The sequence below is a fragment of the Podarcis bocagei genome (assembly GCF_964188305.1).
Source record: "Podarcis bocagei genome assembly, chromosome: 3".
NCBI lineage: Eukaryota > Metazoa > Chordata > Lepidosauria > Squamata > Lacertidae > Podarcis > Podarcis bocagei.
The window spans coordinates 104,944,366-104,969,879 of NC_138127.1; the positions used below are offsets into that span (position 1 = coordinate 104,944,366).

The 25,514-nt window shown below is 44.7% G+C and overlaps 1 protein-coding gene across 2 annotated transcripts in view; it reads right to left on the minus strand.

Moving 5' to 3' along the window:
- The window catches only part of LOC308584092 (uncharacterized protein), a 153,917-nt gene that overhangs the window by 116,060 nt on the left and 12,343 nt on the right, over positions 1-25,514 (minus strand). The window contains exon 6 of one of the 2 annotated variants that reach the window (XM_081188799.1): positions 21,537-21,653. The exons of the other annotated variant lie outside the window; for it this stretch is intronic. Within the exon in view, the coding sequence (XP_081044925.1) occupies positions 21,537-21,653 (117 nt within the window). The remainder of the gene's footprint in view (positions 1-21,536; positions 21,654-25,514) is intronic. 2 annotated transcript variants of the gene reach the window in all.

Below are 25,514 nucleotides of genomic sequence, written 5' to 3' on the forward strand. Positions count from 1 at the left end.
GAATGCTGGGATCACCAATAGTCAGCATGGATTTCTGAAAAATAAGTCATGTCAGACTAACCTGATCTCATTTTTTGACAGAATTACAAGCCTGGTAGATGAAGGGAATGCAGTGGATGTAGCCTACCTTGATTTCAGCAGGGCATTTGACAAGGTGCCCCATGATATTCTTGTAAAGAAGCTGGTAAAATGCGGTCTTGACAATGCTACCACTCAGTGGATTTGTAACTGGCTGACTGACCGAACCCAAAGGGTGCTCATCAATGGTTCCTCTTCATCCTGGAGAAGAGTGACTAGTGGGGTGCCACAGGGTTCTGTCTTGGGCCCGGTCTTATTCAACATCTTTATCAACGACTTGGATGATGGACTCAAGGGCATCCTGATCAAATTTGCAGATGACACCAAACTGGGAGGGGTGGCTAACACCCCAGAGGGCAGGATCACACTTCAAAACCACCTTGACAGATTAGAGAACTGGGCAAAAACAAACAAGATGAATTTTAACAGGGAGAAATGTAAAGTATTGCACTTGGGCAAAAAAAAAATAATGAGAGGCACAAATACAAGATGGGTGACACCTGGCTTGAGAGCAGTACAGGTGAAAAGGATCTAGGAGTCTTGGTTGACCACAAACTTGAAATGAGCCAACAGTATGACGCGGCAGCTAAAAAAGCCAATGCAATTCTGGACTGCATCAATAGGAGTATAGCATCTAGATCAAGGGAAGTAATAGTGCCACTGTATTCTGCTCTGGTCAGACCTCACCTGGAGTACTGTGTCCAGTTCTGGGCACCACAGTTCAAGAAGGACACTGACAAACTGGAACGTGTCCAGAGGAGGGCAACCAAAATGGTCAAAGGCCTGGAAACGATGCCTTATGAGGAACGGCTAAGGGAGCTGGGCATGTTTAGCCTGGAGAAGAGGAGGTTAAGGGGTGATATGATAGCCATGTTCAAATATATAAAAGGATGTCACTTAGAGGAGGGAGAAAGGTTGTTTTCTGCTGCTCCAAGAGAAGCGGACACGGAGCAATGGATCCAAAATACAAGAAAGAAGATTCCACCTAAACATTAGGAAGAACTTCCTGACAGTAAGAGCTGTTCGACAGTGAAATTTGCTGCCAAGGAGTGTGGTGGAGTCTCCTTCTTTGGAGGTCTTTAAGCAGAGGCTTGACAACCATATGTCAGGAGTGCTCTGATGGTGTTTCCTGCTTGGCAGGGGGTTGGACTCGATGGCCCTTGTGGTCTCTTCCAACTCTATGATTCTATGAGTCTATGATCCCCAAGTCCTTTCTAATTCCAGAGGTCCTGGATCTATGAAGGGTAAATATCTGATGAAGGATTCCATTGTAGACCTAACCCAGCAAGTTTCTTTGTTAAAGAATGCCCACAGTTGCCACCTCAGGACCCCATCATTATACCCTATGAAGAGATGGTGTCCCTTGCCAAATGGGTGGGACTTACCCCCTCCTCACCTGGCTGGTAGCTGAGAATGACTATAGCCAGCACATTTGGGTGTGAGCTGAGCAAAACACATTGGCAACACTACTGGGAAGATTACAGAAAAAAACATTCTCAGAGAGGGCGCAAGTGGCAAGGTATTTCTGAAGCTCAGAACAGCAGTAATTCTGATTGGCAGATGTTGAAAGCAAAGGGGCAACCTTCAGTAGAATGGAATGAAGGCTGACATAGTTGCCATTTATGTGGGTCTGTGGGTGCATTATCTGCTAATTTTTCTCTCCTTGCATTAACAACCTGCAAGATATAGGCTTTTCAGCTTTGCAGAAAAAATCCCAGGAGCAGTAATAATCATCATCATAATGTTATGATTTATGTGCCACCCAACTGGCTGGGTGCAGCTGAGTGTCAGCACCCTTACAAGGTTCAGGAATCAGCTGGAGTGTTTGCAGAGAAGGAGGACCGATGTGACCCTTGCTAATGTTGCCCAATGAAATAGCAGGTTGAGAGGCAGCAGAAGCCTGTAAAAGTTGGTCATCCCATTAAATACGCAGGGTTCTAGTTTGGAAAAAAAGTAGTTGGCAACCCCTTTTCCTCTTAAAACGAATTTATTTCCCTTCTCTTTTACACAGGGCAATTTATATGTGAACTAGCAGGAGGAACTTGCCATTATTCAGCAACTACAAAATGTGAAAATGGAGAAATTAAGGGGATCTCCTGTGGCCGCAACGGAATCTGCTGCAATGGCAAGTGATATCCACTGAGTTGTTTTGTTTTTGCAAAAAAGATAAATATGTATTAAATAAATATATATAAAAGGGTAAAGGTAAAGGACCCCTGGCAGTTAAGTCCAGTCACAAACAACTCTGGGGTTGGGTGCTCAGCTAGCTTTACTGACCAAGGGAGCCCTCGTCTGTCTGCAGACAATTTTTCCAGGTCATGTGGCCAGCATGACTAAGCCGCTTCTGGCAAAACCAGAGCAGCGCACGGAAACGCTGTTTACCTTTCTGCTGCAGTAGTAGTAACTATTTATCAACTTGCACTTTAACATGCTTTTGAACTGCTAGGTTGGCAGAAGCTGGGACTGAGCAAAGGGAGCTCACCCTATCATGGGGATTCGAACGACGACCTTCCGATTGGCAAGCCCAAGAGGCTCAGCGGTTTACCCCACAGCACCACCTGCAACCCCATATATAAAGAAGACCCCCCCCCCAAATCAAACCATTCTATGTTAAATTGATGATGTCAGTCAAATCAGGACTTCCCATGCCTGACAATCCAAATCTGTAAAACTCCACCATGAGCTCACCAGCTGGCCTCGGGTAAACCAGGCTTTCACTCTCAGCCTCAATCTCCCCCACTGGCGTAGCGTGGGGGGTGCCAGGGGTGCCGGCCGCACCGGGCGCAACATCTGGGGGGGTGCGAGTCCAGAGGGAAGGGACAAGTTCCTTCCTCCGCCGGGCTCCCCGCCGCCACCGCCCGCCTTGCTCGCAGGAGGAGCACTGGCTCACAGGAGGAGCAGCCGCTGCAGCAGCGCCGACGCCGCCACCGACGCCTGGCCGGGCACAGGCAGCCTCTGCACCCTGCCGCCGCCACCATCCCCTCGGCCCAGCCACAGGCGGTGGCTGCTTCTGCCGACTGGGAGGGAGGAGAGCTCCGAGGGGCCTCGCCGCGCCCTGCGCTCCCCCAAACCCTCCGAGAGGAAGCCGGTGGGCGGGCGAGGGTCTCCCGGCAGAAGGGGGCGCTGCTGGCTCCGGCTCTCAGCGCAAGTCTCAGCCGCGGGGGGGGGGGCGAAGACGGAGCACGGCTGGAAGCCCCCGGACCCAGCTGGAGGAGGAGAGGCGCTCGCCAAGCCCGGATCTGGAGCTCCACCTACAGCCCAAGGAGAGGAGGGGCGGGGAGGCGCCCAAGGGGAGGGGGCTTCGGCTGCCTCGGCCCGCGGGGGCTCCGCAAATAATAAATTTAATAAATTCCTGCTGAGCCTTGGGGGGGGTCCTTGGCTCCTTCGCTCGCCTCCAGCCCCAGTGGCGTAGCGTGGGGGGTGCAGGGGGGCCGGGCGCAACATCTGGGGGGGGCGCTCGCACTTGAGTGCTAATATCCACGGGTTAGGGGGCGCAAATTACTTGCCTTGCCCCGGGTGCTGACAGCCCACGCTACGCCACTGATCTCCCCATCGGTATTATGGGACATAATAATACTGACTTGCTGGTTCAGAAGGCTTTGAATATTTATTTACTCATTGCATTTATATCCCACCTTTTCCTCCATGGAGCTCAAGGTGCCTTCTGTGGTTCTTCCTAATTTAATCCTCACAACAACCCTGAGAGGCCCAAGGAGACACTGTGAGCTTCATGATGAGGCTGGATTTGAAGGCTGGTCTCCCATTTCCTAGTCCAGGACCTCAGGCTCTCATACTTGGAAGTGCTAGTCCTATGTTCAAAACAAAACGCCCGTCAAATTAACATTTCTGTTTTGCACAAGAAGTCCTTTCAAATAATGACAATTTAATTCCCTCTCTTTTGCACAGCTGAAATTCCATTTTGTACACACTCGGGAGGATTTTGCCAGGCCCCAATCACTAAGAACTGTACCTTTGGAGAGATTACAAACATCCCCTGTGGTCCTAATGAACGCTGCTGTAGATGTAAGTGATCCCCATCACTTGGTGGTCCCACTCGTACAAATGTTTACTAATTTTTAATCCTGTTTTCCTGATCTACACTCTACATCTTCACTGGACAATGCAGGGCTTTGCTTGTGCTAAAGGAAATAATCATTGATCAGTTTCTGGATCAGAGTAGCTGATAATACGCTCAGGGTATATTAATTTTATTTTTAGAAGTAAAAAGTTGGATTCAGTTTTGATGCAGCCCTTCTAGGTTCTGCATCTTCTTTTAAGCATTAGAGCCTCAAGGTTTTCATCTGTGCACAGGGAATTTTGATGCCACAGATATTTCGTATGGGGGCAAACTGTGCAAGCTGCTCTTTCCATGGGAAGTAAAAAATGGGGGCTTTGATCTAACTCTCCAAAATGTTAAGGCAGCACTGAGTAAGTGAGGATGAGCCAGCAGTCTGCTGCTGCTGAAGGAACACAAATATGATTTGGCAACAAAGATTCCCACTTCATTCTGCTCTCACCAGAACTCACCTGAAGTACAAAAATAATGTTGACGGGAGCATCAGTCAAATCAGGACTTCCCATGCCTGGCAATCCAAGTATGCGAGACTCCACCATGAGATCACCAGCTGGCCTATGGATAACCACACTTTAACTCTCAGCCTCAATCTCCCCATCAGCATTATGGGACATAATAATACTGATATTTTTTCATTGCATTTATATCCCAGGTTCTTCTCAACAACAACCCTGCAAGGGAGATTAGGCTGAGATTGAGTGACTGTCCCAAGGCCACTCTGTGAGCCTCATGATGAGGCTGGATTTGAAGGCTGGTCTCCCATTTCCCGGTCCAGGACCTCAGGCTCTCATAGTTGGAAGTGCTAGTCCAATGCTCAAAACAAAACACCGGTCAAATTAACGTTTCTGTATTGCACAAGGAGTTCTCTCAAATGATGAAAATCTACTTCCCTCTCCTTTGCACAGATGGAGTCCCATTGTGTAGATTCTCGGGAGGTTTTTGCCAGGCCCCAAGGGCTGATAACTCTCCCTTTGGAGAGATTACAAACGTCTCCTGTGGTTCTAATGAACGCTGCTGCAGGAGTAAGTGATACCCATGAGTTGGTCCCACTCACGTGTGAATGTTTGCTCATTTTTAATCCTGATTTCCTGATCTACACTCTGCATCTTCACTGGAGGAAGCAGAAGCAGGGCTTTGTTTGTGCTAAAGGAAATAGTGGTCAATCACTTTATAAATCAGGACATATTAACCCTATTTTTAGATTTCTAAATTTGGATTCAGTTTTGATGCAGCACTTCTAGGTTCTGCATCTTCTTTTAAGCATTAGAGCCTCAAGGTTTTCCTCTGTGCACAGGGAATTTTGATATCACATTTTTTTCGTATGGGTACAAACTGTGCAGGCTGCACTTCCCATGGGCAGTAAAAACTGGTGGCTCTTATCTAACTTTCCAAAATGTTAAGACAACCCTCAGTAAATGAGGATGAGCCAGCCGTCTGCTGCTGCTGCAAGAACGCATATGTGATTTAGCAAAAAAGAGTTCCACTTCATTCTGCACTCACCATTCCTCACCTGAAGTACCAAAATACATGACAATATCCAGCAGTAGAACCGGAGCTGGAAACCTGATGGTCCCTAAGGACCTGAACCAGGGGAGGAATTCTTGAATGCCAACAATGTTGATAGTTACAGATAGGTAGCTGTGTTGGTCTGCCGTAGTCAAAAGAAAATGAAAAAATTCCTTCCAGTAGCACCTTAGAGATCAACTAAGTTTGGTCTTGGTATGAGCTTTCGTGTGCATGCACACTTCTTCAGATACACACAATGGTGATAGTTCATTCTGCCTCTTAGAAATACTGGAGAAATGAATTGAAAAGCAACTGCAATCTGAGGCTGGAGATGAGAAATAATTTAATAGATCTATTCTAGCCTGTGATGGAGTCCTCAAAGTCAGCAGCTGCCAGCAGCCCATCCTGATATCCAGGATGGGTCAGGGGATGTCGGCACTGATCTTGCAAATTCCTCTGAGAGCTCTTCCGGGGCTGGGCCTGCATGTCCTCTTCCTTTCTGCCGCAGATTCCTGCATTACAGGGTGGGCTTAAATGTTCCATTGAGTCCTTCCAACACGACAATTCTATGATCCTCCCTCATCTCCTGAAGGTGAGCAATCTGACTCCAGGCTCATGAAAGTGCAATCGATTAGAGATTTCCTTCTTTCTTTTATTTAGGGCAATAATTAATGTAAGAGGAAAAGGGGGGTCCTGCCAGGAGGAACGCACCAAACGCTGCCTATCTGGTCTAACTCTTCCTGCTTAATGTGGCTTCAATGCACAATGCTGTCCCCTTGAATGACATCAGTGAGCAGCACACATCCATCAGTGTGAACGCCTGATGGCTACGCTGATTCTTCTGGATCTTTGCTTGTGGAAGTGGGCCTGATCATCCATTTGTGAAGCAAACAATGAAACAAAGATCAGTCTGTTCAGATGATCATCTAATTAAACACCTATTAACCTGCAAATTTAAAATGTATTTTTTTTTCATTTTTTTAAAAAAGCATCTATGGCTTAAAATGACCCACCTCCAGTGGAAGCGCATCATATCTGCCCAAGATCCCTCTTGGTTCTCATCCCCGAGTCCCAGGAGGAGATAACAGCAGCTAATGTTTTTCATGCTCCCAGGCAGAGCTTGGGTTTCGCTGCCCAGCTGGTTATGTGAACACGGGTGGGATAGGGTGAACTCAACCCAGACTGGAGCCATGACCTAATGGGAACTGATTATTCAGGATCCACTGCCTTGTGGGTGCCCATAGGTCACTGAGAGTGGTATTTAATGCTGCTGAATGCACATCAGGTTTCTTGATTTCTATGGGTGTACTCTGAGTAGGACTCAGAATTCTCTGAAGGGTGTTTTCTGGGATTTTGAGAATGAAAGAAGGAACTCAGGGAGGTGCCAGGGAGGAGGTGGGACTGAAGAGTCGGGAAGGGCTATTGCCGCCCACTGATCAAGATCCCAGATTCAATCATTGATCTGGGTCTTTCTTTTCAACTTTAATTTACATACATTAATTCATAACATAGCCAAGTATAATTGCAGATGCCAATTAAAATAAAATACAAGCAGAAAAGGATATCTGAAGTTAAACACATAGGAACTTTGGGAAAATTGTCCTGCGTCCAGTCAGGCTTCCCTGCGTGGCTCTGCTGGGGAGCTGACCTGGCAGGAGAGCAGAGTAGCAGCGGCCCTGCGTCCATGTGAGATGAGGGATAAATCGAGTCCGGAGACAGTTCGGTTCTTATCTCTAGAAGCATTTTTTTACAAAGCAGTAAATCCATCAGAAACCTCCGACATTCTCTGTGCTCCAAAAGCACACACGCAGCCTCTGAGCTGAGCTGCGTCTTAGGCAGAAGCGAAAGCCAGTCTGAACAGTGACACAGACTGTGACACACTTCTCTGCGTCAAGCTCCTCCCAGATACAGGACACCACGGAGTTTTACCCTGTCAGTTCCAAACTCCACAGGAACACATATCCATGCCACTTTCAATTTGTTTGTTTAGACATTTCTCCCCCAACATTCCCCAAGGAACTCAAAGCAATATACATCTTTTTCTCCCATGAGCCCATGTCTCCCAGGTCTTAGACTAATACCACGCTGGTGCCATTGCCCTTAGTTCCTTAGTCACCACCACCGCCAGAAGGTTATTGGAAAAACGCCTGCCCGGGAGCGGTGCCAGCATCCCAGGCACCCGGGGCCTTTCTCCGGAGGTCACTCTCTGTCTGGAATCCCCCTCAGTCCAGAGAGACCATTGATAAGCGAACCCTCCCTCCTGAGAGGAGCATGCTAGCAATCCTTTGGCAAACCATCACAGAAGAAAGAGGACAGTCCGTAGTCTAACTGCTACTTTATTAAGACTGTACAAAAGCATGCCTGCTCGCCTGAGCAGTACAGGATGCGAGTCTACGACACTACTCTGCTTCTACCCAGAAGTGGAAGACAACTCACAGTAACTCCATCCAGGTTACACTGAGAGCGCTGAGAACTGGCTCAGACTTCCTGTCTCATGCTCAGATACATCACATGATGTAAACAATCTGGCTGCTTGTTCGCAGCTGATGGGAACTAAAATCCCAACACTTGGAGCTGGACCCCCGTGTCAGGGCTGAATGATAAAGGTAGATATGCTCCTTCAGGTATACTTTCACGATGGGATCATTGACCGGTTAAGAAGACTCCAGGGAGGAGAAAGAAATCAGCAGTGGAAAGGAGAAACAATGTTAGGAAACCAGGTTGGGGCAGGAGGCTCAGAAATGGACTGAGGAAAGAGTATCTTTGGGGGGGGGGGCTGGGAGGTAGTGTCGGTGGCTACCATGAGTGGGCTAAGCTCATCCTCATGCTGCTTATAATTTCCTCCCCCTCCCCCTTTGGCTTCAACCCATGCAGAATAAACAAGGGCTTGTGGGAATTGCAGTTCATGGATGATGGGAATTGTAGTCCAACAACAATCGGAGGGTCACACGTCAACTATGCCTGATGTCAAGACTAGATTGCTTATCCATCAACAGTTCTGATTCAACTGGGACATCCTGGAATTATAGAAGTTATGCCCGTTTCTGATTGGATGTCCCATTTTTTGTGCTGAGCTCCCTCGCCAGTCATCTGGCTCTTGTGAGAGCTCAGCACCCAAAGACAAATGTCTTTGGTGGAAAAAAAGGTGGCTGCGCTTTAGTCCATGGAAGCAGAGGAGGAGGGGGAGCTGCTGGTGATGCGGGTCAGGCTGCCCCCACTGGACCCATTCACCATGCTTCCTCTGCCCAATGCTGCCCCCACTGGAGGGGGTGGAGACCCACTGAAGAGGGGAAGCCCCAGCTCATTTGCCCGGGAGTATGGCACTGAAAGGCGCAAGTCTCAAGTTTAACTGGCAGAATGTTGGAGGGTCTGAGATTTTGTTATCTAACAATCCATCCATATTCCCTGTGCTAATGTTTGGTTGTCTGCCTGAAATTCCAATAAAATTCCGGTGTGTCATAGCTTAGAAACACTGAACAGAACTGAAACCTGGATTCCAGAAACAACTGAACCAACCGTTTGCCAAATTTTCTTCCGGATCTTCTGTTATGGTTCATGGTGCACAGAGACATCAGAGGACAGCCAATGCTAGCCCTGCTCAAGATATTCTATAAATTGGGCAAAGTCGGTATCGCTTCATATAAGTAACAGTGACTTTATTTATTCAGCTAAGAACTATCAGTTCAATATTTGCAGAGAGTCAATTAGATATTTAGGTATAATCATACCAATGGATATTACTGAATTAGTAGCATGTAATTTAAACAAAGTAATCGATGAGTTTTCTTTAAATATTAATAGATGGGAGTCATTTAACCTGCCCTTATGCGGAAGAGTTAATACTCTCAAACGAACATTATTCACAGAATAATCTATAGTGGGAGTAGAATTCCAGGTCATATATGTAGTAAATATTTCCAGAAAAGGAATTCCTTAATTAGGAAATGTCTATGGGGTTCTGCAACTCCAATAATATCCTTACTAAATATGTAATTATCAATTAAAAAATGAGGATTTGGCATTCAAGAAGGATATTGACCAGAGGGGCAGAGGAGGGCTGTCAGATGATTAAGACTCTGGAGACCAAGAGTTGCTCCTGGCGACTCATTAGATGACGTTGTTGAGGACTGGAATAACTGACTCTTGGCAGCCATCGATGAGATCGCGCCTAAGCGCCCTCTGCGACCCTGTCGAAACCGGGCCCCTTGGTTTACTGAGGAGCTCCAGAAAATGAAGCGGGATCTAAGATGGCTAGAGGGAGCATGGTGACGGACTTGTGACGGAGCATCAAGAACATCTTATAGGACGCTTATGAAAGCCTATGAGACGGCTATGAAAGCTGCTAAGAAATCTTACTTTGCAGCTTCCATTGCATCCGCTAGCTCTCACCCGGCAAAACTATTTAGAATAATTAGGTCAATACCGTCCTTAGAAGGACAAGCAAATTTAAGCACAAATTCGACCCACAGCTGTGAGGCATTTGCGAGCGTTTTTGCGGAGAAAGTCCTGTTGCGCCGCCGTGACCTTGCTGCCAATTTAGATACAGTGACTGAACTGGAGGCCCCTCGACTGACTTCAGGTCCAGTGTTGGACCATTTCGATCGTATACTTCCTGCTGATGTGGATAGATTCATCCAAGTTGGTAGGCCCACCGCCTGCCTCCTTGATCCGTGCCCGTCTTGGCTGATTATGGTGTGTCTAGATGTCGCACAGTCCCCCCTGCTTGAAATTATCAATTTGTCCCTTGCCACGGGGAAATTCCCAGGGGAACAGAAGGAAGCAGTGGTGTGTCCGCTCTTAAGGAAAACTTCACTAGATCCTTTAGACCTATCCAATTACCGCCCAGTTTCAAATCTTCCGTGCCTGGGTAGGGTAATTGAGAGAGCAGTTGCTGAACAGCTTGGTAGGTTTCTGGAGGAAACAGCCTTTGACATGGTTGATCATGATCTTCTGGACCACCGTGTCACCGACGTGGGGATACAGGGCATAGCCCATAAATGGCTGTGCTCTTTTAACTCTGGTTGGGGACAGAGGGTGGCACTAGGGAGGGAAATGTAGTCGTGCCACTCCTTGGTGTTTGGAGTGCCGCAGGGCGCAATCCTCTCCCCGATGCTTTTTAACATCTTTAGGCGCCCCCTTGCCCAGATTGTCCGGAGTTTTGGGCTGGGCTGTCACCAATATGCTGATGACACTCAGCTCTATCTGCTGATGGATGGCCATACCGACTCGGCCCCGAACACACTTAGCAGATGCTTGGAAGCTGTGGCTGGATGGTTTCGTGGGAGCCGATTGAAACTAAATGCTTCGAAGACAGCATGGCTGGGTTGAGATGGCATGGGGATGAGGGACCAACTCCCTTCTCTTGCGGGGGCCCAATTAGTGCCATTGCCTTCTGTTAAGAGTTTGGGTGTAATCTGTGATGACTCCCTTTCCATGGAGGCGCAGGTTACAGCAACAGCCAAGGCGACATTTTTCCACCTTCGCCGCATCAAGCAGTTGGTCCCTTACCTTTCCCGCCCCAACCTGGCCACAGTGATCCATGCAACGGTCACCTCCAGGCTTAACTACTGCAATTCGCTCTACAAGGGGCTGCCCTTGAAGCTGTCCCAGACACTCCAGCGGGTGCAGAATGCTGCAGCGAGGCTCCTCACGGGGTCTCTGCCATGAGAGCATATTCACCCAATGCTTTTCCAACAGCACTGGCTCCTGGTGGAGTACAGGGTCAGATATAAGGTGCTGGTTTTGACCTTTAAAGCCCTTCACAGCCTAGGACCCTCATACCTACGGGACCGCCTCTCCTGGTATGCCCCACGGAAAGCCTCAAGGTCCATAAATAGCAACACCCTAGTGGTCCCGGGCCCTAAGGAAGTTAGATTAGCTTCAACCAGAGCCAGGGCCTTTTCAACTCTGGTTCCGGCCCGATGGAACGCTCTGTCTCATGAGACCAGGGCCCTGCAGGATCTGATTTCTTTCCGCAGCGCCTGTAAGACAGAGTTGTTCCGCTCGGCCTTTGGCTTGGAGCCAGTTTGATTCCATCCCCCTCTTTCTTTTTTCTTTTCCTTTCTCCTCCTGTGATGAGGCTACATTTTAATATTTTAATGTTTCAATATTTTAATGTTGTATTTTAATTTTGTTTTTAAGTTGTATTCATTCAACTTGTTTTTATTATTGCTGGTTAGCTGCCCTGAGCCTGGCGTTGGCTGGGGAGGGCGGGGTAAAAATAAAAATTATTATTATTATTATTATTATTATTATTATTATTATTATTATTATTATTTGGAAGACGGCTGAAGGAGTTGGGTATGTTGAGCCTGCAAATGAGGAGATGATAGGAGATATGATAGCCATCTTCGAATAACACAAGGGCTGTCACATGGAAGAGGGAGCAAGCTTGTTTTCTCCAGCCTTGGAGGGTAGGACTCTAACCAATCAGTTCAAGTTACAAGAAAAGGGATTCTGACTAGATATATGGGGGAAAATTAATGAAAGTAAGATCCTAACCCGAGGTACTATTTCTGGGTTAGCGGAGTCTGTAACCTGAAGCGTATGTGACCCCAGGTACCACTGTAGATACTTGGGCCCCTTTCTCATTTCTGTATTTTTATTTTACATCTGTTGTTCTTGTTTCTGTTTATTTATTATGAGTGATGGAATAAAACCACTAATTTGTATGGTGCGTGTTTTTTTTGGGGGGGCGGGTCACAAAATAGGGTAGGAGCACATAAAAATACAAGCCTCACAGAAACAAGCATATTAAGCAAAAATGAATCCAAAACTACAGACCAGAAGAAAAGGAAAAGGAAAAGATACTTTCTTTGTAGGTACAGTGGTACCTTGGTTCCAAAATGCCTTTGTACTCAAACAACTTGCAACCCAAATGCTGCAAACCTGGAAGTAAGTGTTCCGGATGGCGAACCTTTTTTCAGAAGCCAAAGGTGCTCCGTTTTGAGTGTTATACTTCCGTTTTGAGTGCAACACTTCTGTTTTGATGGTTATGCTTTCGATTTGAGTGCCGCACTTCTGTTTGGAGTGTTACGCTGAGGTCTGGCTGTTTTTGCTATTTATTTTGTGTCTTTGTTTTTGTTTTGTTTTTGTGACCCAGTTCAGCTACTGATTGACTGATTGTGTGACTGCAGTAGATTGTTTATTGCTTTCATTTTATGGATCAATGGTCTCGTTAGATAGTAAAATTCAAGTTATATTGCTGCTTTAGAGGTTGTTTTCAGAAGTTTGGAATGGATTAAACCATTTTGCATTACTTTCTATGGGAATGTGTGCCTTGGTTTTGGAACGCTTTGGTTTTGGAATGGACTTCCGGAACAAATTAAGTTTGAGAACCAAAGTACCACTGTACTGCAATTGCGGTTGCATCATACTGCATTAAAGCAAATCTCCTAAACAACATTCCGCTTCCTTTCCATCCAGGCGCCGAGAACATGGCAGCTGATTCTGTGAGATGACAGGAAATCTGTTAATTGATATGGAATTGGAAAAACTGCACCCGAAGTACAGCACACGTTGTGATTGTTTGAGAAAGGATATTCTTTAGGTAAATCACAGGAAGTCCTCCAAGATGAATAAATTGCCTAGGATGAGTTAAGAAAAAGGGGGCGTGGATGGTTCAAATGCTGACAATTGCAGGAAATACCTGTTTGCAGCATTTCCCACTCAGATGCACAAATGTGTGTTTCAGCATCTTTTTGGCAAGGCAAAACTATAAGTAGAGAGAACCTCCTTGTTCCAGCCAAACTCCACTTCCTTTTGCCTTAGAGTGCCTTCCCTTTGGCAGAGATCTCAGAGGAAACTGCAGCCATGAGGTTCCTTTACCTGAGCTTTGCTCTGGTCTTCATCTTCTTCCATGTTGTTGCAGGTAAGAGGGCACAGGGAGGGAGTCCCAGGTATTTCCCCATCCAGAAACCCTGAAGAACTGTTGTGTGTCAGTGTAGACCATTCTCTCTTATGTGTAGTATAATTCTTTATTATTCCCCCTCAAACATATTCACAATGATATTCCCATCAAATAGTCACATTGTTTCATAAATTGACTTCCTACCCCCACAGAGAGCCCAGTGTAGTGTAGTGGATAAGAGCAGTGGACTTGTAATCTGGTGAACCGGGTTCGCTTCCCCTCTCCTCCACATGCAGCTGCTGGGTGACATTGGGCTAGTCACACTTCTCTGAAGTCTCTCAGCCTCATTCACCTCACAGAGTGTTTGTTGTAGGGAAGGAAGGGAAAGGAGAATGTTAGCCCCTTTGAGACTCCTTCGGGTAGTGATAGAGCGGGTATCAAATCCAAACTCCTCCTCCTCTTCCTCCACTTCTTCAATGTTTCTACTCAAACACTTTCTACTGCATTATATCTTTATCTATAAAAAAAAATTTCTGTACTAAAGTTATTTTATTATTTTTCCTCCACGGCTTTTATCCTGCCCACAATTTCATCTGACTACAATTTCTTTTTTAAGTCCACAAACGGCCTCCATTCTTCCATTCATTATTGTGATCTCTTAATTTCTGTGCATATGATATTCTAGCTACTGTACATAAATAGTTTCAGGCTTTTTGGGAATAGCCCATTTCAACATTTTCTTCATTTCATTATATATTGTTTTCCCAAAACCTTTAGCGTATTTGCATGTCCACCACATATAGAAGAATGAGCCATCTATTTGCTTACATTTCCAACATTTACTTCACACATTTTTATACATCTTGGCCAGTTTATTTGGCATTCAATAAGACCTGTACCTCATTTTAAAATGATTTTCTATAAGTGTATAAGGAGCAGTAAATTTCATTTCCTTTTTCCATGACTTCTTTTCCAAGATGGATGCAAATGATAGATCATTTTGGTCATACTTCTTGATATTCTATAAATTGGGCAAAGTCGGAATTGCTTCCTGGAAGTAAAGGTGTCTTTATTGATTCAGCTAAGAATTATCAGTTCCATATTTGCAGGGAATCAATTAGATATTTAGGTATAACCATACCAAAGGATATCACCCAACTAGCCGTATGTAATATAAACAAAGTACCTAATGAGGTTTCTTTATATAGTGATACAATTACAAAATCAGAATTGGAAGGGACCCCAAGAGTCATCTACTCCAGCCCCCTGCGATGCAGGAATCTCAGCTAAAGCATCCCTGACAGATGGCCACCCAACCTCTGCTTAATAACCTCCAAGGAAGGAGTGTCCACAACCTCCTGAGGGAGACCGTTCCACTGTTGAACAGATCTTACTTTCATTAATTTCCCCCCATATATCTAGTCAGAATCCTTTTCTTGTAACTTGAACCAATTGGTTAGAGTCCTACCCTCCAAGGCAGGAGAAAACAAGCTTGCTCCCTCTTCCATGAGACAGCCCTTGAGATGGCTATCATATCGCCTCTGAGTCTCCTCATTTGCAAGCTCAACATACCCAGCTCCTTCAGCCATCTTCCACATAATAAGGTTCGGTCTCCAGAGCCTTGACCATTCGACGGCCCTCCTCTGCTCCTCTGGTCAAATTGATAATCACATTTTTAGTAAGGATATTCTTGGAGTTGCAGAACCCCATAGACATTTCCTAATTAAGGAATTCCTTTTCTAGAAATAAATACTACATATATGACCTGGAATTCTACTCACACTATAGATTATTCTGGGAATTATGTTCGTTTAAGAGTATTAACCCTTCCGCACAAGGGCAGGTTAAATGACTCCCATCTATGAATATATAAAGAAAACTCATTGATCACTTTGGTTAAATTACATGCTACGAATTCGGTAATATCCATTGGTATGAGTATACCTAAATTTCTAATTGACCCTCTGCAAATATGGAACTGATAGTTCTTAGCTGAATAAATAAAGTCGCTGTTTCTTATATGAAGCGATACCGACTTTACCCAATTTATATATATATATATTTTTAAATTTTTATTGGTTTTTCACAATTTTTATAAACACAGACAATACACCATACAAACAAACAAACAAACACATAAACAAACATGTATAATTTCAAATCCTTTTTTCTTAAACCTTACTTCACCGACTTCCCCGTACCTTCCCTTTCTGCATCCTAATTTCCAATTTTTTTTCAGCAAATCCTCCCCGATTTTACCCAATTTATAGAATATCTTCAACAGGGCTAGCATTGGTTGTCCTCTGATGTCTCTGTGCACCAGGAACCATAACAGAAGATCCAGAAGAAAATTTGGCAAACGGTTGGTTCAGTAGTTTCTGGAATCCAGCTTTCTGTTCTGTTCAGTGTTTCTAAGCTATGACACACTGGAGGCTTGCCCATTTTACTGGAATTTTAGGCAGACAACCAAACATTAGCACAGGGAACATGGATGGATTGTTAGATAACAAAATATTAGACCCTCCAACATTCTGCCAGTTAAACTTGAGACTTGCGCCTTTCAGTGCCATACTCCCGGGCAAATGAGCTGGGGCTTCCCCTCTTCAGTGGTTCTCCATCCCCTCCAGTGGGGGTAGCATTGGGCAGAGGAAGCATGGCTAATGGGTCCGGGGGGGGGGGCAGCCTGACCTGCATCACCAGCAGCTCCCCCTCCTCCTCTCCTTCCATGAACTAAAGCGCAGCCACCTTATTTTCCCCAAAGACATTTGTCTTTCAGTGCTGAGCTCTCACAGGAGCCAGATGACAGTCGACGGAGCTCAGCACAAAATATGGGACATCCACTCAGAAACGGGCATAGCTTCTGTAATTCCGGGATGTCCCAGTTGAATCAGAACTGTTGATGGATAAGCACTCTTGTCTTGACATCAGGCATAGTTGACCTGTGACCCTCCAATTGTTGTTGGACTACAATTCCCATCATCCATGAACTGCAATTTCCACAAGCCCTGGTTTATTCTGCGTGGGTTGAAACCAAAGGGAGAGGGAGAGGAAATTATAAGCAGCATGAGGATGAGCTGAGCACGCTCAAGGTAGCCACCGACACTACCTCCCCCCCCAAAAAAAACATACCCTTTCCTCAGTCCATTTCAGTGCCCCAACCTGGTTTCCTGACATTGTTTCTCCTTTCCACTGCTGATTCTTTCTCCTCCCTGGAGTCTTCCTAACTAGTCAATGATCCCATTGTGGAAGTATACCTGAAGGAGCATATCTACCCTCATCATTCAGCCCTGACACGGAGGTCCAACTCCAAGGATCTTCTGGCATTTCCTTCATTGGGAGAGGCGAGGTTACAGGGAAGCAGGCAGAGGGCGTTTTAGGTAGCGGTGACCAAGGAACTAAGGGCAACGGCACCAGCGTGGTATTAGTCTAAGACCTGGGAGACATGGGCTCATGGGAGAAAAAGATGTATATTGCCTTGAGTTCCTTGGGGAAAGTTGGGAGAGAAATGTCTAAACAAACAAATTGAAAGTCGCATGGATATGTGTTCCTATGTGTTGAACTTTAGATATTCTTTCCTGCTTGTATTTTATTTTAATTGGCATCTGCAATTACACTTGGCTATGTTATGAATTAATGTATGTAAATTAAAGTTGAAAAGAAAGACCCAGATCAATGATTGAATCTGGGATCTTGATCACTGGGCAGCAATAGCCCTTCCCGACTCTTCAGTCCCACCTCCTCCCTGGCACCTCCCTGAGTTCCTTCTTTCATTCTCAAAATCCCAGAAAACAACCCTTCAGAAAATTCTGAGTCCTACTCAGAGTACACCCATAGAAATCAATAAACCTGATGTGCATTTAGCAGCATTAAATACTACTCTGTGGCCTATGGGCACCCACAAGGCAGTGGGTCCTGAATAATCAGCTCCATTTAGGTCATGGCTCCAGTCTGGGTTGAGTTCAGCCTATCCCACCCGTGTTCACATAACCAACTGGGCAGCAAAACCTAAGCTCTGCCTGGGTGCATAAAAAGAATTGACTGCAGTTATCTCCTCCTGGGACTCGGGGATGAGAACTTCATCCCCCCCCCCCCAAAGATATTTATTAAAGTTTTTAAAATATAACAATAGAAATGAAAAATAAAAATAAAAAATACAAAATACATCATAAAAACAATTAAAAAACAAATAATTTTCCATAACGTATCTTCCTTACGCTTATTTCCCCAGACCTTCTCATACCTCCCTTCTTTGTATTCCACTTCAATTTGTGAGTTCAGCAAATCCTTACCATTAAGCTTTTACCCATTTATAAACTTTTTTTCTTTCGTATCTGCATTACAGCTGGAAACCCCTTAGTTTCTTTCCAACATTCTTCTAACATCCATCAATTTTACAATATTTCTGTAAATAGTCTTTAAATTTCTTCCAGTCTTCTTTCACCAACTCTTCTCCCTGGTCTCGGATTCTGCCAGTCATTTCTGCCAACTCCATGTAGTCAATCACCTTCATCTGCCATTCTTCCAGAGTGGGTAGATCTTGTGTCTTCCAGTACTTTGCAATGAGTATTCTTGCTGCTGTTGTACCATACATGAAAAAAGTTCTGTCCTTCTTTGGCACCAGTTGGCCGCCAATGCCCAGGAGAAAGGCCTCTGGTTTGTTCAGGAAGGTATATTTAAATACCTTTTTCAGTTCATTATATATCATTTCCCAGAAAGCCTTATTCTTTGGGCACGTCCACTAAAGGTGAAAGAATGTACCTTCCGTTTCTTTACATTTCCAACATTTATTATCGGGCAAATGATAGATTTTTGCAAGCTTGACTGGAGTCATGTACCACCTGTATATCATTTTCATAATATTCTCTCTTAAGGCATTATGTGCCGTAAACTTCATACCTGTGGTCCATAACTGTTCCCAGTCAGCAAACATAATATTATGTCCAACATCTAGTGCCCATTTAATCATAACAGATTTCACCGTTTCATCCTGAGAATTCCATTTCAACAGCAAGTTATACATTCTTGACAGATTCTTAGTTTTGGGTTCTAACAGTTCTGTTTCTAGTTTTGACTTTTCCACCTCTTGTCCAAATTATATGTGTGATGGGATGATGAGCTGCTTGTGCGTAAAATCCAAATCCCTCAGAGTTTGTTCAAGTCCGCAAACCTCTGTCTGTAACGGAGCCCCTTAAGCATGGCTCCGTCAGTCACTGGCAGATTCCGACAGTGGTTGCTTTCGGAATCGCTTCCAACATAAAAGCTCCTTAACAGAAACACGTCTTCTGGACTCACGTCGTGACAGTTTCCAGTGCGGAGTGGGTGTCCCTATAGGAGGTCCAGAAACCTCCCCACTGTTCTCGCTGGAAGTGTCTCTGAGCCATCCCTCCTGCTCACTTTCCCTCAGAGACCCACCTCTCCCCCTGCTGGTTCCCTCTTCAGCTGCTGAGTCTCTCCCAACCTCCGTGAGCCCTTCCACCACCTGTCTTTCCGATGGCAGTTCCCTGACAATATGCCTCCATTATCTGATAATAATGAAACCAATCTCTCACTTTGTTTTTTAATTTTTCGAAACTCTGCAATTTCAATTTGTCTCCTTCTTGTTCCAAAATTTCCCAATATGTCGGCCATTTGGCCTCCATATTGAGCCTTTTCTGAGCTTTTGCTTCCATTGGTGACAACCACCTTGGGCTTTTATTTTCCAATAAGTCTTTATATCTTACCCAGACATTAAACAATGCTTTCCTGACAATATGGTTTTTAAATGCTTTATGTGCTTTGACCTTATCATACAATAAGTATGCATGCCATCCAAATACATTGTTAAAACCTTCTAAGTCTAAAATGTCTGTGTTTTCAAGAAGTAGCCATTCTTTCATCCAGCAAAAGGCTGCTGATTCATAGTAAAGCTTAAGGTCTGGCAGGGCAAACCCACCCCTTTCCTTTGCATCTGTTAATATCTTAAATTTTATTCTGGGCTTCTTGCCCTGCCAGACAAATCTAGAGATATCTCTCTGCCACTTCTTGAAGCAATCCATTTTGTCCACAATTTGCAGTGTTTGAAACAGAAACAACATTCTTGCCAATACATTCATCTTTATCACAGCAATACGGCCCTGGAGGTTCTGCTAAATATGATTAGAAGGGACCAGTTGGTTAAAGGTATATAGGTCGGAGCTAAACAGTACAAACTGAGAGCATTTGCAGATGATTTAGTATTGACGCTACAGGAGCCAGAATCTAGTACTAAAAGAGTTTTAGAACTGATTCAAGAATTTGGTCAAGTGGCAGGTTTTAAATTGAATAAGTTAAAAACTAAGGTCTTAGAGAAAAATTTAACACCGATTGAAAGAGATAGGTTTCAGAATCAGACAGGATTGACTGTGGTAAAGAAAGTGAAATATTTGGGGATTAACATGACAGCCAAAAATGGGAATTTATTTAAAGACAACTATGAAAAATGTTGGGTCGAAGTGAAAAAAGATTTAGAAATCTGGTCAAACTTGAAGCTTTCGGGGATGAGAACTTCAGTCAAGAGGAATCTTGGGCAGATAAGATGCGCTTCCACTGGAGGTGGGTCATATTTGGTCATAAATGCTTTTTTAAAAAATGGAAAAAAAACAATTTTAGATTTGCAGGTTAATATGTGTTTAATTAGAGGATCATCAGAACAAACTGATCTTTGTTTCATTGTTTGCTTCACAAATGGATTGATCAGGCTCACTTCCACAAGCAAAGATCCAGAAGAATCAGCGTAGTAATCAGGCTTTCATACCTATGGATGTGGGCTTCTCACTGATGTCACTCAAGGGCACAGCATTGTGCATTGAAGCCACAGTAAGCAGGAAGAGTTAGACCAGATGGGCAGCGTTTGGTGATTCCCTTCTGGCAGAACCCCACTTTTCCTCTTACATTGATTATTGTCCTGAATAAAAGAAAGAAGGAAACCTGTAATCAATTGCACTTTCATGAGCCTGGATTCGGATTGCTCACCTTCAGGAGATGAGGGAGGATCATAGAATTGTCGTGTTGGAAGGACTCAATGGAACATTTAAGGAATCTGTAGCAGAAAGGAAGAGGACATGCAGGCCCAGCCCCAGAAGGAATTTGCAAGATCAATGCCGACATCCCCTGACCCATCCTGGATGTCAGGATGGGCCACTGGCGGCTGCTGGCTTTGAGGACTCCATCACAGGCTAGAATAGATCTATTAAATTATTTCTCATCTCCAGCCTCAGATTGCAGTTGCTTTTCAATTCATTTCTCCAGTATTTCTAAGAGGCAGAATGAACTATCACCATTGTGTGGATCTGAAGAAGTGTGCATGCACACGAAAGCTCATACCAAGACCAAACTTAGTTTATCTCTAAGGTGCTACTGGAAGGAATTTTTTTATTATGTTTTGACTACGGCAGACCAACACAGCTACCTACCCGTAATTATCACCATTGTTGGCATTCAAGAATTCCTCTCCTGGTTTGGTTCCTTAGGGACCATGCGGTTTCTAGCTCTGGGTCTACTGGATATTGTGATGTATTTTTGTACTTCAGGTGAGGTCTGGAAAGTGCAAAATGAAATGGGACTCTTTGTTGCCAAATCACATATGTGTTCTTGCAGCAGCAGCAGCAGCAGACTGCTGGCTCATCCTCACTTACTCAGATCAGAGCCGCCATTTTTTACTGACCATGGGAAGTGCAGCTTGCACAGTTTGCACCCATATGAACATCTGTGGCATCAAAATTCCCTGTGCACAGATGAAAACCTTGAGGCTCTAATGCTTAAAAGAAGATGCAGAACCTAGAAGTGCTGCATCAAAACTGAATCCAAATTTAGACATCTAAACATAGGGTTAATATACCTTGAGCGTATTATCTGCTACTCTGATCCAGAAACTGATCAGTGATTATTTCCTTTAGCACAAGCAAAGCCCTGCATTGTCCAGTGAAGTCGCAGAGTGTAGATCAGGAAACAGGATTAAAAATTAGCAAACAATTGCACGAATGGGACCACCAAGTCATGGATACAACTTACTCCTACAGCAGCGTGCATTAGGACCACAGGGGACCCATGTAATCTCTCCAGAGGGACAGTTCACAGTCCTTGGGGCCAGGCAAAATCCTCCCAAGAATCCACACAATGGAGATCCACCTGTGCAAAAGAGAGGGAAGTAGATTTTCATCATTTGAGAGAACTCTTAGTGCAATACAGAAACGTTAATTTGACAGGCGTTTTCTTTTGAGCCTTGGAATAGCACTTCAAAATAAATTGTCATTATTTGAAAGGACTTCTTGTGCAAAACATAAACATTCATTTGACTGATGTTTTGTTTTGAGCATTGGAAGAGCACTTCCAAGTATGAGAGCCTGAGGTCCTCAACCAGGAAATGGGAGACCAGCCTTCAAATCCAGCCTCATCATGAGGCTAACAGAGTGGCCTTGGGCCTCTCATGGTCGTCGTGAGGATTAAATTAGGAAGAACCACAGAAGGCATCTTGAGCTCCATGGAGAAAAAGGTGGGAGATAAATGCAATGAGTAAATACATATTCAAAGCCTTCTGTAACAGCACATCAGTATTATTATGTCCCATAATACCGATGGGGAGATCGAGGCTGAGAGTGAAAGCCTGGTTTACCCGAGGCCAGCTGGTGAGCTCAGGGTGGAGTTTTACAGATTTGGATTGTCAGGCACGGGAAGTCCTGATTTGACTGATGCTCCGGTCAACATCATCAATGTTACATAGAATGGTTGATTGGGGGGGGGGATCTTACTTCCGGAGGCGGCGCCAACGGTAATGGCGGTCTCCTTCTGAGTTCAGAAGGGGAAGCTCCGCAGGAACCGGGTCTGTCCGCTACGGCGCAGCGGAGACCCTTTCAAAAACCGCAGGTGGAGGAAGCCTGCGGCCGTGGGACTCGGCGGGTGCCAGAAGCACCCCCCCAATTGGTAAAGGAACCCCGCGAGGGGTTCCGGAGCGCAATGGGGGTGGCGCGGCACTGAGAGTCAATCGCTACTTCTGCGGAGCAAAGCCGCGCAGCTGTTGCTGGAGAGCGCTGACCTTTTTCCTTTGAAACTTCAGATTACAAAATACAACCCGTGAGTAAGATTTTTAAAATTGGGAGTTCAAAGGGTTGTTTTGCCTTTGATCGACGCAGCAAATTTGAATTTGACTCTGAAGCGGGAAGATGTAAAAAGGAAGTCCGTCTTCCGCTGTTGTAGATAAGATCAAAGCAAAGACTTTTGAAGCTAGAGCTGGAGAAGTGGAAAGGACTTTAAATTTCATTGCCAGACACAAGAACCCCTCTTGAAGTGAGGGGGGGGGGAAGGAATTTCTGGGTTTAAGGAAGAAGTGAAGGAAAGACCACTGCCTAATCCCTGCTATTGGTCTGCCAGTGACAATAAGAAAGTGTTGCACCGTTTATGAACATTTGTTACTACTTGTGAATACTCTGCATGTGAGTTGGACACTGTTGCCTTATATTGAATTGTTGCCTTTACTGGAAAGTGAAAGCTATAAAGGTAAGATTGCCTTTGGGAAAATTGCCTGGAAAAGTAACATCTTTGCTTGAAAGTAACATTGTTGCTAAGGTGCTCCCCTAGAGGAGGACTGGGACATAGCTGGGGTTTTTCCATTACAGCTGGCTGGAAAATTTTCCCATCAGAAAAGAGGCTTGAACTGTGCAAGTGACCTTGAGGTTTCAAAAACAAAGTAATGGATCAGGAAAAACCCCAGCCTACAAGGCCAAAAACTAGATATCAGCAACGAAGACATTCCGTAGTGGCACCTCCTGAAAAGGAAGATACTGGGCAGTTCGGTGCAAAAAATACAGGCCCTGAAGAGACACTAAATGCGGCGCGAACGGCAATGGCAGTCTCCTTCACTTCGTGAAGGGGAAGCTCCGCGGAAACGGGTCGCCCGCTACGGCGAAGCGGGGACACACGTTGGAAAACCACAGGCAGAGTGAGCCTGTGGCCATGGGACTCGGCGGGCACCAGAAGCGCTCCCCGAAACGAAGAAGGAACCCCGTAAGGGGTCCCGGAACGCGGAAGGGCTGGCGCGGTGCTGTGAGTCGATCACTCTTACTGCGTAAGTGAAGCCGCATAGCTGCTGTCGGTGAGCGCTGACCTTTTTTCCTGGAACATTAGACTCGGAAAAACACCAACCCGTGAGTAAGAGGGGTTAAAGGAATTGGAAACTAAAGTTGTTAAAATTCGGCCAAAGCGGGAGATGTAACCAGGAAGTCCGTCTCCCAGTTCTGCTTAACTTTTAAAGCAAAGTCTTTGATCTGAAGCCTTTGAAGTGGAGTTAAAAGCTTCCAACTCGTGCATTACTTGAACTGCTTTTACAGAGACTAAGGGACTAAGAGACTTAACTAATTTGGTTTTGGACTTGGTTTTACCTCTCCCTGTGGATTTATAATAATTTGCAAAGAAACCCAGGTACTTGGACTGCCAATTTATTTAGAGCTGTCAGACTGCGGATTTTGCTTTTGCTACTTTGAACTGTTACATTTGAGTGTTACTGGACTAGATACATTGAAACATCGCTTTCTGGCACTTTTCTTTGAAACATTGTCTTTATAACAAGGATCAACTCTGCTGATAATAGAGAGCTGAAGGTCTTTTTGGAATTTATGACCAATTGGACAAAAATTAAAACTTTGAAGTTTTTGGAATAAGTTGGATTTTTTTTCCCCTCAAGTTACGTCTGTACTCCCCCTAGAGGACTGTGGATTTATAATTGTCTGGGACTTGTTTTTTTTCTCTTTTTCTTCCATCTGTTGTTTACTCTCTGGGCTTGTGGATTCCCATGAGATTATACACAGTTTGACCTTGGCACGTAGACAGGAGTGGAATGAGTGGCTCTGGGAAAACAAGAGCGGCCAAAGCTAAAGCCAAACAATTAACACAAACAACTTTGATCCCACAGACGCGCAGATCATCTGTTCCTGCTGTTTTGGTGGCACAAGAGGAAGGAACTGAGTAGACTTTGCTAGAAGGTATGGCTGCAGGAGAAACTGCCTCAGTATTAGATAAAATTTTGGAAAAATTGGAAAGTTTGGACAAAAAGGCAGATGAGCATTCGGCTAAGATTGATCAAACCACAGCCAGTGTTAATAAATTGACTGAACAAGTTGCTCAGCATGCACAATCAATTGGGAACCTTTTTGAAGCCACCACAGAAAATCGTAAGCTAGCTGTGGAAGCTAACCAAAAAGCTGAAGCATTAAAGGAAGAAGTAAAACCATTGCACAAGCAGATTGGTGAACAGCAGGCCTACCTGTCTATGATCGAATTACGAAATAGGGAAAAGAACCTGAAACTGAGGGCAATTCCAGAACTTGAACAAGGGGACTTAATTGAATACTTGACAAAAAGAATTCTCTAAGTTTTGGCCCTTGGAGGAAGAAAAGGACTTTAAAATCATGAGTGCCTTCAGACTTGGAAGAGTAGTAAGGAAAGACAGACCCAGAGATTGCTTGATTATTTTGAGATCCAAGGAAGAGAGAGACAAAATATTAAGCTCACATTACGAAAAGTCAATTGTAAACCAAGGTAAGAGAGCGGAAATCTACAAAGACATCCCAAAACAACTTTTGGATCTTAGAGCTACTTACACAGAGCTAGCAAAACTCCCTTTAGGTGGGAATTTCCCCAAGGACTATCTTTTACATTCAGAGGGAAGAAAGTAAAAATTAAAACACCTGAGGATAAAGAAAAGTTTTTGAACAACCACGGAGAAGACCTTCAGAAAGGGATTACAGGAACTCCTGAGTCCTGGCCACCGCCTATACCTACACCCTTGGGACCCGAAGACCAGAAGAAAGAAACACCACCACCTAAGGAATAACAGATTTGTCCAGGATGTCTCTGCAGCTTTTTAGCTGGAACATTAATGGCGGTAACTCCCTGGAAAAAAGGAGAAGGATATTCCATTTATTAAAGAAAGAACAATTGGACATTATTTGCTTGCAGGAAACACATGTGACAAGGCTCCATAGAAAAGTGTTAATT